At 44.2% G+C, this 15,697-nt stretch overlaps 1 protein-coding gene across 3 annotated transcripts in view; it reads right to left on the bottom strand.

The window, feature by feature from the left end:
* Positions 1–321: 321 nt before the first annotated feature.
* Positions 322–15,697, bottom strand: part of asic2 (acid-sensing (proton-gated) ion channel 2) — a 224,700-nt gene continuing 209,324 nt past the window's right edge. For all 3 annotated transcript variants that reach the window (XM_072704645.1, XM_072704644.1, XM_023835589.2), the window contains 8 exons: positions 15,058–15,185; positions 12,279–12,429; positions 10,108–10,164; positions 6,376–6,529; positions 4,553–4,644; positions 4,243–4,322; positions 3,480–3,548; positions 322–3,387 (listed from right to left, as the gene is read on the bottom strand). In XM_072704645.1, coding sequence (XP_072560746.1) covers positions 3,286–3,387; positions 3,480–3,548; positions 4,243–4,322; positions 4,553–4,644; positions 6,376–6,529; positions 10,108–10,164; positions 12,279–12,429; positions 15,058–15,185 — 833 coding nt within the window. In that variant the 3' untranslated portion in view covers positions 322–3,285. The remainder of the gene's footprint in view (positions 3,388–3,479; positions 3,549–4,242; positions 4,323–4,552; positions 4,645–6,375; positions 6,530–10,107; positions 10,165–12,278; positions 12,430–15,057; positions 15,186–15,697) is intronic.

The following is a 15,697-nucleotide window of genomic DNA, read 5'->3' as shown; positions in this document are numbered from 1 at the left end:
AGAATAATTTGCCTTCCACAGTGTAGCTATCCATGGCCTCTGCCATAATTGTTGTAATGAGTTTCCCGTTGGTAAATACGACTTTATAGCGGTGTTCACGTGCTCTCATCTCGTATTTACGATTTTTCCAACATGACTTGAAGGCAGGGATATCTGCACCTACCACTTTAACAAATCAAAATTGCACCCGATTCTTTTACCCTATTGGTTATATGGCATTATTGTTGATGCTTGAAAATTTTAATTGCCGGTAACAATCCGAGAAGTCCGTGCAAATATGAGTGCTGTACAGTACATGACAATGGAAAGACACACAAGAACTACTTGATATGTGCATTTATTAACATGTTTGTACAGTGAGAAAACACTGACAGAGAGAAACAGTCCAATTACTGATCTGGAGCGGCAGCGATCACGCTGAGAAGGATACGAGGGCGAGATGTGGGTGCAGTGCCCGGATCTATCCAGTTTTCTTCTTAAATAACATGACAGCGTCAACAGTAAAGAATCCCCATCACATTGCTTGGCCACAGCAGCAGGTAAGTTACAGGGAAATATATTTATTAGATTGTTTACACTCTCAAAAGTTAATTGGCTAGTTACACCAACCACAAGGAACATGAAATTGGAACGGCTATGTAGCGTTTTACAGTTTCCTCCATAAATTGTCAGCCAATAGGCATGCGGGCATCCTAATGACACGAACGGTTGTTACACGACATAGTTCCATCAACGACTTGCTAATCGCAAGGCCATGAAAACGCAGACTTATAATGTTCAGGCGATGAGTTGGGGGACTATTTGTCATACACATGAGCATAATCCTGATAAGATGAAGGTCTGATATCTGGTTTTAATGAACTTAGATGAGGTGCTGAAACAGAGGAGATCATTAATTTTACATTGAGTTTAGCCTCTAGATGTTAGCCTGATATTAAGCTATGAATCATCGTTATCGTTACCAAACATTTCGAGTGTCTTCGGTATAGTTTAATGGTGCAGTCTTATAGTAAATGGAAAAGGAATCAATCCCGGAAATTCTAGCGTATTGAATTTTCCTGCTCCTGGTGCCAGCTTCTGACTAAAAAAAGATGTACCTTTTTTTTTATATAACACTTATAACTGGTGAGGGCGTTGACACCATCTCCTTCTACAGTTTTGTGGTTCTGCTTCAACAGTGACTCACCTTCGGTCTGCCCAGTGACCTAGATGCAAACATTATGGATGGTCCACACCAACGTAGTCAAAGTCTGCTCTCCCATGTACATGTACTGCATCGATAGTACATATAAGTGGGAAATAACAAAACTTGCCATCAAACAATCTTCCCCCCCACTCACAGGAACAAAGTAATTAACTATAAGGTAAGCTTTCACTTGTTGGCTAGCTAAAATGAGCTAGGATGACGATAGCTTGCTTTGCAAAACAGGACAGTGTGGACAGAACGCAAAGAGAGGCAACGCAAATACACATACAGCATTCTGACTGTAGAAAGCAAATGTCAGCATGAAAGAAAGTAAAATCTGGACATTTCAGGCATATTTCTGTCCCCAAAAAGAGAACAAGTATGGGAAAAAGACGATGTACAGTCACTCTGAATTAGCTAGCTGATCGCATTTGTTGACCCTTCACCTAGCTACTGTTGGCTGCCTAGAGCCATGCCTCTGGTTTGGTTTTTTAATATAATAATTTTTTCGTTAAGCTAATAATCAGCAGGAAGAGAAAATCTACAATAACCGTTCTTAGTATTCTGTGTATTACTCCTGATATTTATCTTTGATGGAGAAATGGAAATATTGCACATTTGCTGTTTGATCAAACTAATTTGTGGGGCCTATATGATACGGAAAACGTTGTTATTTGTATTGCCTTAAATTTTTGTCAGGATCTTACTGTTGACTGCCTGTTTTCACTGATTATATAAGACCACCGTTTTAATAGGCGTAAAAACAAACCAATGTGTTTTCATTTACACTTTGTAAAGTCAGGGTTCCTTAATCCCAGGATTGGGGACTGCATCTGCATGCCGACCTCTCCACCAAGCAAGCGCAAAGTACCGAATGGCAGCTTGGTGTGTGTTTTCGCAATCCACGTTAGTCCTCGTTTCACAACAGTTCACCATTGTTGCAATGTCAAACAGCGAAAGACAACACAAAAGTGAGGTTGCCTTATAACTACTCAGATAGAAGCACGATGAAGACATTTTTATGTCAGGTTGAAGGAAGAATAAACGGGATGCAATAAATGGAAATTTCCAGAAATATAAGTCATTAGTACGCAGAGGATGTAAGAATGTGCTGGAACAAAATGGACATGCTACTGCCTTTTTGGTGATTAGCTCGTGTGGGAGCTTATGTATGTTTAGTTGTGGAGCTTGGAGAGGGAGGTGGTTATTAAAAGCTGAACTACAGCCTCTGGTGTGTAGGTGCCATTCAAAGGAAGTTGTTACCCCACTGCCCAACGCTGACCTCTGTTGTTGCTGCTTGTTCACACTCACTCTACCTCCACACCCTTGTGGTTCCATCCGGCGTTCCTTCAGCTGCGGATCTTATGGTGGCACGGATGCGGCCGACGGTCAACGAAACTCCGTGACTAGAAATGAGTGTAACTCCCGGACGACACACGAAGCTCACGGCACACGCCATTTAATTAACACGGAAAGCTGTTTATGATGGTATATTGACAGACTGCTGCCTTCCCAACTGCAGACCCACCTGCTTGGCAAGATGGCCTCAAAAGCCTAGCATACCTCACTTGGGTCGCTATATTGTCATGGGGGGGGGGGGGAGACAGTGCAAGATAAGCAACACAAGAGTCATGGCATCAGTAAAAACAGTATCCAAACAACAGACATGCATGTCGGACAGTTTACGATGTACATCTGGCAGTAGGCTGTGAACTGTGTTGAACGGCACAGGTGACTCGTATACACAAAAACGTCTGTACAGGTTGTGTCCCTCCCTCCCCCCTCCATCCCGTTTTTGGTAGTGTCCAGGATGAGTCACAGTCGGGGGGGAATGAGCGGAGGAGCAGAATGTTCCCTTCGCTCCATCACCAGCGGGGCAGCAGACTGGAGGAGACAAGTCCCCAGTCCCCATTTGTGCTGAACGTCGAAAAGGGACACACAAAAAAATAATAAATTTGGCACCAACTCGGTCCCCAAGTCTGTCGTGCCTCCTGTATGCCATTGTGTCTGTTCAGTGCCTGGCATGCGTGCCCTGCTGCTCCCCGTCTCCAGGGTAACGGGGCCAAAGCTGAGGAGTCGAGACACGGCCCTTAACGCTGTTAACAGGCGATCTCCTCCAGTGTCCCCAGTGTGGTCTGCAGCGGCACGCTGACTGTGTGGCTGATTGCTTCCGAATGGTTCACCATAGGGTCACAAGTGCTCTGGTGCATAAAGACAAACAGATTTGCCAATCAGTCCAATCTGAATTCCAGAATTCAAATGTTTTTAAAAGAATGGCATGTTTTTATCTTACCACATCCTCGCCCCGGCTGCCTTCCTCTTCCTCCCGGCTCAACATGTCCAACAGTCTGTCCTTTATTACCTGACGGCAAAGAACAGAGCAGGTCATGACTTTTACGAGCAGTTGGAGGGACGCAATCACATGACTGTACTTGATTATGATACCATAGCAAAACTAACCACTATTTCAGGGTTCTTCAAATCTGGAGCTTGATTCCAAATCCAGGCCTTGGTTTCAGTTCTTCCAGGTAGTTACTTTAATAATTACTGATTCTGATTGGTCAGAGGCTTCACACCTGACTGACAGGTAAAGGAAGGCTGGAAAACCAGCAGGGCTCGGACCTCGAGGACCGTGATTTGAATAACCCTGCACCATATTGACGATATATATTGAAATTCTTTCTAGGCATATTTTGTTTTGCTGCCTCACTATAAACTCACCCCATTCTTAAGTCATTGGTATGATTGTAAACTTAGTTTTGAAAGTCGTGGATACAGCACCCACACTTGAAGTTTCAGTCAAGGGGAACCTTTAAACTCTGAGCCTATATTATTAAAAATGAAAAAGGTTTCTTTCATAGCCCGTCTTTGCATTTCTGGTGCATTGGAGGCAATGATTCCTCAGTGTATGTTTGAAGTCCGAGCAGGAGCAGGAGTAGGGTGCACCCCCCCCCCCCCCCCCCCCCCCCCCAGGGGAAAACTGATATCCTTGCTCCCTTCCACTCCTTCATCTGACAGTCTGTTTTATTCCCCATATCGCCGAGCTGATTTCTGACCTCATACGCGTAGTCAAAGAGCTCCAGGATGGTGAGGATGCTTGCGCCGATGAACAGTCCCATCTGTCCCCCGATGTCACCTGACAAGACACCATTAACCAGGAACATCACCTCACTGTCACCAGAAACAAAAATATCCAAACTTGCCTCTAAGGGGGCGTGGCCCCTGGTATGCCTCTCCCCTGTCACTCACCGATTTAAAACATACCATTGGCTAATGATAAGGTTGGCCCCTCTGTAAGAATTATGGCTGTTCTTATGCCTGTTCCACTTTAAAAAAGTCCTACAATTGCTCCCCCCCCCTTCTTACCGAGCAAGCTGGCAACTTCGTAGGCCTTTTTCTGCTCTATGGTCTCATAGTTCAAGGCCTCGAAAAACACATCCAGGACCAGGATGTTGTCCCTGAAGAGGGAGGAAGTACAGGGGGAACATGTTACAAGGTATTTTACACAGAAGGTGGTGCACGTTAAAGGGCTTGGTAGGCGCCTGGGCAAACAGCCAATCGCTCATGGTGGCAGTGAGTGTTACGCTGCCAGATGTCTCACTGAAACACTGGAGCCCAGTGAGCTGCAGCTGCAACATCAGCTTCTTATGTCAAAAAGGATGTTTTATAGTAGGAGTGCAGGTGTGTACAATAATTATACTTACGGGCAAAAAAAATCCAGCTAAGGGCACTCGAACCACAAGTACCTTTTTGTTCCGGCATGTTTTCGATGATCTCAAATACATATTTCATTGATTGTCACAGTTACTTTTAAGACCATCAGCGGTGAATCGATACCATCATACTTCATAAAGGGAGGGGGCTCAGCAATTTAGGCCTCTGTGCTTGTGATCAGAAGGTCATCGGTTCAAGTCCAGTCCTTGGCAGAATAGTCTTATCGCTGTCCGGCCCTTGAGCAAGGCCCTTAGAGAAGCATTTCTGGTTACTTGTGCACATGGCAAATAAAACATTGCTTCATTTCGTGAGAGTCGACCCAGGAATTAGACGGTCTTAGAGAAGGACAGGTTAAAATCAGATTAAAGGTCTCTGTAGTCTGGAGCAAAGGAGTCTGTGGTGGTATTATGGGGGACATCCAAGTATGCATCATAAAGAGAATGAACAATGTTGGCCACGATAGCTACTGCATGGCTAATGGGGATTTGAGAACCAGACAAGTAGATGTACAATGAGATCCATGCTATTGTATTGTGGAGTCCATACATTAAGTCACAGCTAAATACATTTCTGCCTTAATAGCCTCTCTTGTGCAATAATTCATGCATTTTCACGTCCAATAAAATCGCCAAAGTCAGATCTGAAGTAACTCCAGAGCCCATCAAATGAGACTAAACTGCAATTTGCCCAGTATTTAAAAATCAATACTGGTCTATGTATATTAAAATAGGAGACGCTTACATCTGGACAGGGCAACAGGTCTGAGAGAGAGATAGCACAGTGCTTTGGGACTCCCTCACTAAATGAGGGAGACAGGCTGATTAAAAGGTGGAGAACTTCTGTCAGCCGATCTGATCGGTCTGCCGGCATGCAGGAAATCAATTATCCAGAGCTATCAGTAGTCCATTTCCTTCCCTGTTAGAATGCACACGCGCAGAACCTCGTCTTAGCAGTACGGCGATATGACGTTAGTAGTGACGTTGTGCCACTGGCGCTCCCGACAATTCTGCACGTGCAAAATAATTATCCGAAGAGAAACAATGACACTTCTGCACAGGCAAATGAAGCCCATTTATCATTAAAAAAAAAAAAAATAGAACAATTTATGAAGCATTTCTGCGAAACCGCACCACCGTAATTTACAATTCAGCTGTCAAGCGCATTTGGATAAGGATCGGAAATAATTCCTTTATTAAACGTCCACACCTTGCTAACAAAATGGTCAAGAAATTATTAGGAAGTCAGACATACTGTAACTCGGATTATTAATTTCTTATTATAGGATTAATTTTGATCATGTCAATAAAGGAAAAAGTGAAATTCTAGCTAATCATTTTTTGACAGTATACAGCAATATATTACAATGGACCCATGAATGGAAATTATACTTCATACAGAATAATGATCTTAATTATTATTAATTAAACAATCAATATTCCGTTTAGCTGTAGACATGCGGAAGCGGCGGTACTCACGCGATGTACTTCTCGGACTTGTTGAAGCGCTTCTCCAGGTACCTGGCCGATGTCTTGCTGGGGATCTTCACCATGGACAGCTCCTTGTTGTACCGGGTCAAGTTGCAGGGGGTTCGACAGATGCAGTTGGTGCTCTCCTTCTCGGAGAGGGTCGCTGAGAAGCGTCCAAGCGAATGAGGAATTAGGGCAGGAAAAGGGAAAGATCTGGAGATCATCCCCCCCCCTTATACACTAGTGATTTCCATTGGAAAAAAACAAACAAAAAAAAACGTTTCTTAAAAGTGTCGACGGCTGCTACAAGGTTTTCTATACTTTCACCCAGTCGGTTTTGGTTAACTTTGGCAACTTCCCCTTGCAGATACTATACATTTATGATGTCCCTCCAACTAAAATGCACATCCATTTTAATCGCCTTTATTGCCTACGATAATAAAAAAAATAAATAATGAAGACTAAGCCGATAATGGAACGTTTCCCATTGTATCCGATATGGTGGCATTTGTAATACTGTAAAACCGATCGGAAAATTACTGTATTTCAATACTGGGAAAAACATGCTAAAATATGCTAACTGATCAGATAAAACTAGATCCCTCTGTTAAAGGTAGCTTTAAAATAAGGTGAGGTATGATTGATCATTCCCAGGACAGCATTAGCGTCTGAAAAGCTCACATTACCCACCCCTCCCTCCTTTGCAAATCCATCAGATATTCGACACAGATAAATCCGCCTAATTTGCTGATAGCTAGTCTGCTTCCCCATGGGCCGTTTATCGCTGGATGACTCCCCGCTGGAACGATCTGACATTAGACCTGAAGTGACCTCTCCGTATCACAAGCGTCTACTTCCTCACGGTGTTTCTTCTAACAAGAGATGGCGATTTATATCTCTGCATAAGCCTATCAGAGGCGTGTTTGCTCTTTCGGTTTCCCTTATCTCACTTATTAGATATTCTGGTATCAGGAGAGGGAAATGGCTATTTTTTTAAGATTGTGAAGCACCTTTTCCCATTGTTTACAGTTAGTTGACCAACTAGGCGCCAAAAAATTCAGACTCCCATTTGTCAGAACAGTAATTGGTTTTGCTTCTGTTCACAAAATAATGTCTTATAAATTGACTGAAATTTGGCATCGTCATAGCAACCATCACTATGGTAATCCTCATGTAGTTTTTCAGAGTATCAAATCATTCAAATGTTGATTCAGGCTATCAAAATCTCAAAAATAGCACGCAGGACATAGTTAAAATGGTGTTTTGGTAATTCTGGCATTGTGTCTAGGATGTCCCCTGACTTGTGTCCTATGCTGGCTAGGTTAGGCTCCAAACCCCCCCAAGATGAATCCATGTTTGGCTAATAAAAACCAGAGGCAAGAGACAGGCTGAATGCTTAAGAAGATTACTGTAACTTCTTAACTAGTTTGTAAACGATATACCTTACGGCAGTGAGGTCATTAAATGCTGTCATTATTCAAACAGGACCACACACTGAGGGGATTTTCAGCTGCTTCTGGATGATATAACATAACTCTGGTAGACTTCAGGGTTTTGAGACTCTCCCTACTGTTAGCTCCCATGAAGAAGTGCATGAGAACTCATCTCTGCAGTGGCATCCTTCCAGTATATGCAAAACTGCCTGCTGATAAACAGTAATTGCCTTGTCCTTGCTATCCCCCACGGTGCTCGTCTGCTACGGCCGAAGCTACATTAGTTCTCGAGACCGACATTTGGCTGATGATGGAAGGTTGACACTGTCGCTGAAAGATTTTTTTTGTTCCATAGAGGGACTGAGGATGATAAACCAGCATATAAATCGACAAGGCCAGGATCGTAGAACTGAGGGGGAAATGAAAAAACAGCCAAAACAGAAACCATTCGGTTATTACTGATGGTATCTGTCCACAGAAATAAATTTGAGGACTGTGAATGTCTCTACATTGCAAAATATTCAATTTTCAATTTTGAAAGTCAGATTGTCCGCCTTCTGCAAAGACTTACTGTGCTTTGATCCCAGATTGACTCTCTTGGGGCGTTTCCTGAATCTGTTGGGTATTCGAATTTTGGTGCCCCTTGTGGTTAAACGATAATCCTGCTCCTGTGAGGGGCAGGGAACGGCACTGCCAGCTGTAACGAACTCACAGCGCCTTTCACTGCACTCCAGTTCGCAATCAGTGGGGAGGCAGATAATCATTATCCGCAGGCAGCCAAATGCATTTTTAGCCAATTTTGATGCAAAAAAATCAATTTAAACAGCTGGATATATTAAGGATAGGCGTTTTGCCAAAGGATATCTAAGCAAAACCCTTCCTTAGACCTCAGCCAGCTATCTCTGGGTTACGAATCCCGTCCTTAAACACTACATTACCCACCTCCGGTATCTGGCACACTTCGGAGAGCGCTTCGCTTCATTGTACGGCTTAATCGATTCATTCGCCTGCAGGCTAGCGATATTTGAGCATAACCAGTACAAGAAATGCATTGTGAAATTTCCATAGCTACATAGCTGCCAGATGCATCGAGGCTTTACGAAGACCCAAAGCAAACCAGCAGTGAGTTAAACGAGGACCATGCCTGTTTGGAGGTGCTCCGTCAAAACCACACTCTGTTGTCGGGGGGGGGGGGGGGTGGGGGGGTGGCGGAGCCACTGCAAGATTTGCCCAGCGGGGGCCTAAATCCACATGCTAATTTGACAACGAGGAGGACTTATAGCTGCAGCCCAAGGGAAGCCGTTTGGAATAAAGGACATGGATGCAAATAAACGCTCTGATCCCAGTCTAATCTGACTTTCATGAGCATCCAGGAAGCTTTAAGGCAGAAGAACCGGCCAGCCTTAACAACACGGTAATGAATACAGAATAGAGAAGCCGCACTCACTTGACCATAAATTGTTAATGTCCACGTTAGGCCGCCTGCGATGGGCAGAAAGGTGGAAAAACAAAAATCCACAAGGGACAAAATAAGTCATGGGGGAACGGGGGGGGGGGGGGGTGGCTGTTTCTCATGCATGGACTGCGGCAGGCCGTCCGCTGGGAGGGAGTGTCAGCAACACATGTTTTTTGAATTCCTGTCTCCGGGAGAGGCTGGGCGATGCATGTGGAATGGTAAATAATAACAGAGTCAACAGCCAATCAGCCGGGATGTGGGCGGGACAATGATGGCGCATGGGAGGTCACAGGCTGTCGATGGAGTTTTTCTTTAGTATATATTGAATCGGGAAATGCAAGGAATTTGGTCTGTATCCAAAATTCCATGCATCCCCTGCTGGATGGAATCATTCATTTTCTTTCTTTCTTTTGCCAAATCGATGTTGGGTGAGTTTCATAGTATAATCGACGCATCTGCAACTCGTTTACAATATTGCATCCAAAATGTATTTCCCTGGCCAGCTGGCTAATTATGCCAAAGATTGTTCTGATGCAGCTCCAAGATGCTTGATAAAAAATATATTAAGCTGTTGGAGGGACCTCATACACCGCATGATTCTTTCAATGAAAGCAATTTCAGGTTTCGGGACCAGCGCACAGCCGTGGCTACCTGCAGATGTGCAGTTACTATGGATTCTGTGAGCTGTAGATATGCCAGTGCCTAAGGGGGTAAGCAGTGAGAGCCAGTGAGAAAAGCCAGTGAGAAAAACTCGTACACGCAAACACAAAGAGGCGAGACGTCTCGGGCCTGTTATCTGCCCGTTTGACTGAAACCAGTGACGGTGGACCTTGTGCCGGTGGCTGGACTCACCCAGTGCTGGCTCCGCACATTCCTTGTACTGCTCGGGAGTGCAGAATGGAGAATCTCCTGTAGATAGAAGATGACGGTTTGAAAGTTTCCACCTGGTACGCCTAGTGGGGGGTGGGGGGTGGGGGGGGGGGGGCGCTGACTGGTATCACACTGGGCCTTACAACATGGAGACTTCAGAGTCAGCTACGTCTGCTGAATCCGAGTGCAGTGTTAGGGGTCACAGAAACCATGTAGGCCGACAACAGCAAGTTAAGCATTTAGCCAGTGGATCTGTGCAGTGTTCTGTGATACTACGGCCCATTAAAAACACTATGATGTCACCTGTTCCACATTTCAAGCATTAATCACAGACGGGCCCAATTACAGTGAAGGCTTCCTAATCAGACTAAAGTACTCAAATGCACCATTCTTCCTGCTAAACAAGGGGCAGTAGGCGAGTGGAAATGGTAAAAATAACCTCCAAGCTAACCTGTTTAGTATCGATCGAGCATGAATTGATCGTGCCTCTCAGGAGCAAGACTAACGCCCAGCGAGATTTCCTTAATAATAATGATGGCGAGTGGCTGAAAGCCACGTCATTAAACTTTAATCACATTGCTTGTTAATTGCAGTCATTAAGACAAAACCCCATCGGCCTCTCCAGCGCTGCCGTGGTAACGGGGAGCATCGCTATGGAATCATGCGTCTGGGATTTTCATTTTTTTCCCCAACACACTGCAAAGTTAATTTGCTTAATCCCACAATTATTCATCCGTCCCGTCACACGCCTATGAAAGAGAGACCAGAAAAAGGGAGATTAATAGGACCAAAAACCATACTCAACTGTACCAATGAAATGTGGAAAACAGGCCATTCGTTTTAATTCCCCACCCGCTGTTACTAATAAATGCACTTCATCACTAATAACTATGAGCAGTAAAATGGTTATTTGAATGGTACGTAACTTAGGTGACATGGCCCTATTGTGGGAAGGATACGGTCATGTGACTTCTGATTAGCTGTTCACTGAAGTCGCTACATTTGAAAACAACAGGTAATTTGTTACACTTATACTATTCAAAGTAGCAATATACAGTTTTGGTTATCCACGAGTTGGAATAAACAATTAAATGGCAGTATTTTTGAAGCCAAAAGACACATAAGCCAAAAACAATACTAAAAGTGATTTCAATTACATTACATCATATAATATATAAATATTACTGATACGTGATATTTGTTAGTGTAAATGCATACTATATCATTGATATTAAAAGTCTTGGTTTGGGTACACTGTGCACCTTTGTCTCTGCAGTCAGCCTCACTCCTGTGTCAGCTGTCTTTGTGACCGTGGAATCTTACATTTTTCGTAGTAACTTTAAAACTTTTCAGCGTAGGTAATTTTGCATTTTTAATAATGGGTCCAAAATGTAGTGTGTACAGTGTACATAGAGGGGTGTAATTTAGATGGTTTATATATAATAAAAAAAGGTCTTGATAGGAAAATGACATTGTGATTTGACATGCAAAGTCTACAGTACAGTTCTGTTTGTTTAGAGACTGGTAATAAATAGACAGTTTGCCCAAGTCTTGTTCATGAATTTTCACATGGATCTTGTACTTCTAACCATTGTGGAAGTGGAGGGGTTACTGTACACTAATGGAAGCAGCAATATCTATCCATATAATAACTCCCTTTAGACCCGTAATTGAATTAATTTCATTTTCTGTTACTTGTCTACCTTTGGGGGATTTTCTTCTATTTTGTGGGGGATTTTTTCCCCCAGAAATCGTTCAGAATAGGCTTCACAATACCTGCACGTATTTATTAATAGTGTGGTCCGTTCTTCTGGAAGGATGCAAGTGGAATGAAAGGGACGGTCACAGAGAGGGAGGTGAATAACTGAGCCGTGCAGAAGATGAGATGATGCAGAGATGTCACAGAGAAATGACAATGGCAGCTGTCCCTCATAATGCACGTGGGGTCGAAGGTCACCCCGGACCCAAGGTCAGCGACTGAAATGCGGGGGAGGGGGGGTGGGGTGCAAAGTTTTTCATTGGCCCTGTTTAGGAAGGACAACAGCACATTAGTATATAACGAGAAAAATGGTAAAAGAGGGGGGAAATGATGAAAATGAAAATGGTGGGAAGAGAGATGGGGGCCACATGAGAATCGAGGGGGAGTGGCTTACCAGGCATATGCACCATCTTGCAGTTGCAGTTCTCCACAATGTAGCGCGTCTCGCAGTCGATGCGACAGGCCGTCACACTGTACACCGGGAAGAAGCCCGACTCCGGGGGCCTTGACCGGCATTCGCCCCATGGTGGGGGCAGGTAAGACAACTGCAAGGACACACGGTCGCAGGTGTTGGGTCTCTGCAATATGGGACGATCCCATAATATACGGAACGCGGGGCAGCTCTATGTACATAGACTTCGGGGTCCCCAACAGCCCCACAGTAAATTTTGCCAACCAGAGGGTCTCCCTGTCACAACTTTTGCCAACCGATGTTTACAGATATAAGGTAGTGGCCAAAATTGTGGAAACGCTTCCTCGCTTTTAGATATTTCAGAACTTTATTCCAGTTACTCAAGTTATTTATTTAATCATCCAATGTCTGTTATGTGTAACTTTCTTTGATTGTTAGAAACATTACTACCGATATTCGTTTAGTAATTTTTTTAAGTATAATGCAAAAAATGCTGGGTGTTTTCACAATTTTGCCTACTGGTATAGATGCTAACTTGGCGGAGATACATTTCTCTGGCCCACGTACCCATCGGCTAACCAGGAAGATGCCCAGTATGCCAGACAGTTAAACACAGTCCAGTCCTGGATGTTTTTTTTAAAAACTTTAACCTATTACAAAAATGCATCATCAGTCCATCAGCTGTTGCCTCTCACACTGCGAATCAGCCAATCAGGCGGCAAGGGGAGGGCCTCAAAAAAAGCCACACATTTGCAGAATTATGTGTGGTTACGAATGTTCTCCGATCAGCTTAGCGGAACCACTGGGATGTGTTGCAGCTCCACTTTGTCAATCCAGACGGTTCCCATCCTCGCCCATGAAATTCAAGGGTATGGAACGGAGGATAAGCGACTCAAATTAATGTTGATGCGCTGCAGCGGTTCGGGAATCCACACGCGGACGATGTACTTTTTCGCGATTCCGGTTGAGCCGATCCTGCCGCGACAGGCGCTTATTTTGACGCTCCTCTCCACTGGGGAGCTTGTGAGGACCCCCCGCCCGACACAAAAACAATGTTGCTGGGGGAGAGCCAAGGTTTCCCGTTCTGAACATGCTGGCAGCTAATTATCCTGCGCTAAATTTAGCCTGGTTCCTGCAATGGCGTTTCAAGAGGACCACCCTAAGCTCTGACCACTGAAAACAAAGAACAAAGTCTGAGCTGAGCTTGTCTTCCTCGGAAACACCCCCGGCAGGGGATTATTTTTGTTTGCCCCCCTCCATGCCGAATTAAAAACTCGTTCCTGCTTCTTATAGGCTGATGCCCCAGAATCTCCTCACTTTACCATTTTCGCTTTACAATTTCAAGCTTGATTTTTCCATGAACTCCTGCCACACACAAAAAAATTGCAATGCATCAAATGCAGGGGCGTATACAGGGGCACTGGCCCCAGCTGAAAGCTGATTGGCTCCTGGGGTGCCCCCTCTCCTGTCACACAGCGATTCAAAACACATCATTGGCTAATGGTAAAGTTGTCCCCTCTGTATGAATTATGCCCCTTTTTGTGCTGCCCACCTTCTTCCTACAAGAAAGGACACATTCGATGGATATCGTTAGATTTATTTATATCTTTTCTTGCTCCTTTGTTCCTGTGCTGCAGTTTACAGCAGTCTCTCTTCTGCAAACAGCTGGCCAACAACTGGAAAATCTAATAAATCTAAACACATTGACTTTGATATGTGCCAGGGGGGGGTGCACAAGCCAGTGAAGACATGAAGGGCATATTCTAGAGTTCAGCGCTGAGGCCTATGATTCATAAATAAGAGGAGAGCTGCAACTGCATGCATCCATCATGGTCGTTAAAAATCACACAGTCTAACAGAACGTCTCAGTTGGAAATTGGGCAGGATAAAAGCCCAAGATGGTTGGCAACACAGCCAGGGGGGGGGGGGGTACGTGCGGACAAAGAAAGTCAAGGGAGTCACGCCGAAAATGGCCCGGATTCAGACTGACACACACAGATACTTCCAGAACATTCCTTTGTTTGTGTCAACGTTAGCCGGTGGGTGAAATCGTTGCCTGAGAATGGATTACAATAGAGTAGAGCGGGTATGAATGATCACGGATCAAAGGAAATACAAAAATTGGACCACGTCCGTTCAAAAATGGAAATTAAAATAAGGAATTGAAAAACACGGCTTGTGTTTTGTTGCCACCTTCAGATATCTGTTGTTCACTTAAAAAAAATGTTGTGAAACATTCAATTACATCAAATAGTGAAGAACTACTGGAACAGCCCTCTCATCTTAACCGAAAACACCTGACACATGACATTAATATTCACGAGGGCCGGTTGTGGGGGCATGGACATGGTTTTCATCTTGAGTACCAAATCTGATTGTTTCTTCAGAAAAACAAAAGTTCCCCGGAGGTTTGAAAGCAGCGTGTTTTGATCTTGAAATAACCAACCACATCATTGTACTCACAACAGCACTTATTGAAGAAATTACTTTAGAACACATCCATTCTGCTACCTTACTCTGTGGGCCTTCTGGTAATATGACTACAGGTCCTGTAGGTGTTTAGAAATCGCCTGCTCAAATTTAAGAACCTTCTACCTACTGACAACATGAAAATAAGTACCTGTAGGACAGTTCAAAATTAATAAGAAATGAGAATAGAAGGGAGAATAAAAGACCAAAAGAAATGTGCCGTGTGCACGTTCTCCCCGTATCACAAACGAATGTCGACAGACAGAAAAGGGCAAAGTGAAAGGTCACTTACCCTTTGCTCTTGTGTGGCGACGAACGTCTGGAAGCCGGGAGCGACTCCGAAGCCCAGCTCGTGGACGAAGGGCGGCTCGGACTGGCTGTGCACCTGCACCCTGATTCCGGCCTCGAACGCCGTTTCCTCTACAAGGGGCGACGAGCATGAAGCGGAGTGTCAGAATCATCATGGAGGAACACATACACACGGCCCCACGACTCGCCGCATGCGGTCTCAAATCAGACTCAAAAAGGTCTTCATTGGCCAAAGGAATGTGTCTGAGTGGGTGAGCTGAGGTACAACATATAACATGCAAGTCCATCCAAGACAATTTACAGATATGTACACGTGACATTTTGCACATAATTTTACACTAGACTGTCTACCAACAGTCGAATGCAGCATGGGATGGAATAAAGGCTGAAACAAACAAACACTGAATAATCGGGCTGCACAATATCGCATTACGATATGCGAAATTTCTGCAAGCAACACTACAATATTTATAAAACACAAAAGGAAACTATAGCCAAAGAGAACTTTTTATTATGTACCAATAAAGTCTGTCAAATAAGTTGGTGGTGTAGCTGCAAGTTGCGAAAGACAAAAAGCAGTGAAGAGAAATGCGATGATTATTCTGCATGCGCACATCGCAATG

The sequence above is a fragment of the Paramormyrops kingsleyae genome, chromosome 22, assembly GCF_048594095.1.
Source record: "Paramormyrops kingsleyae isolate MSU_618 chromosome 22, PKINGS_0.4, whole genome shotgun sequence".
In the NCBI taxonomy this organism is placed as follows: domain Eukaryota; kingdom Metazoa; phylum Chordata; class Actinopteri; order Osteoglossiformes; family Mormyridae; genus Paramormyrops; species Paramormyrops kingsleyae.
The sequence above is the reverse complement of the archived record's forward strand: the minus strand, read 5'-3'. Positions and strand labels throughout refer to the sequence as shown.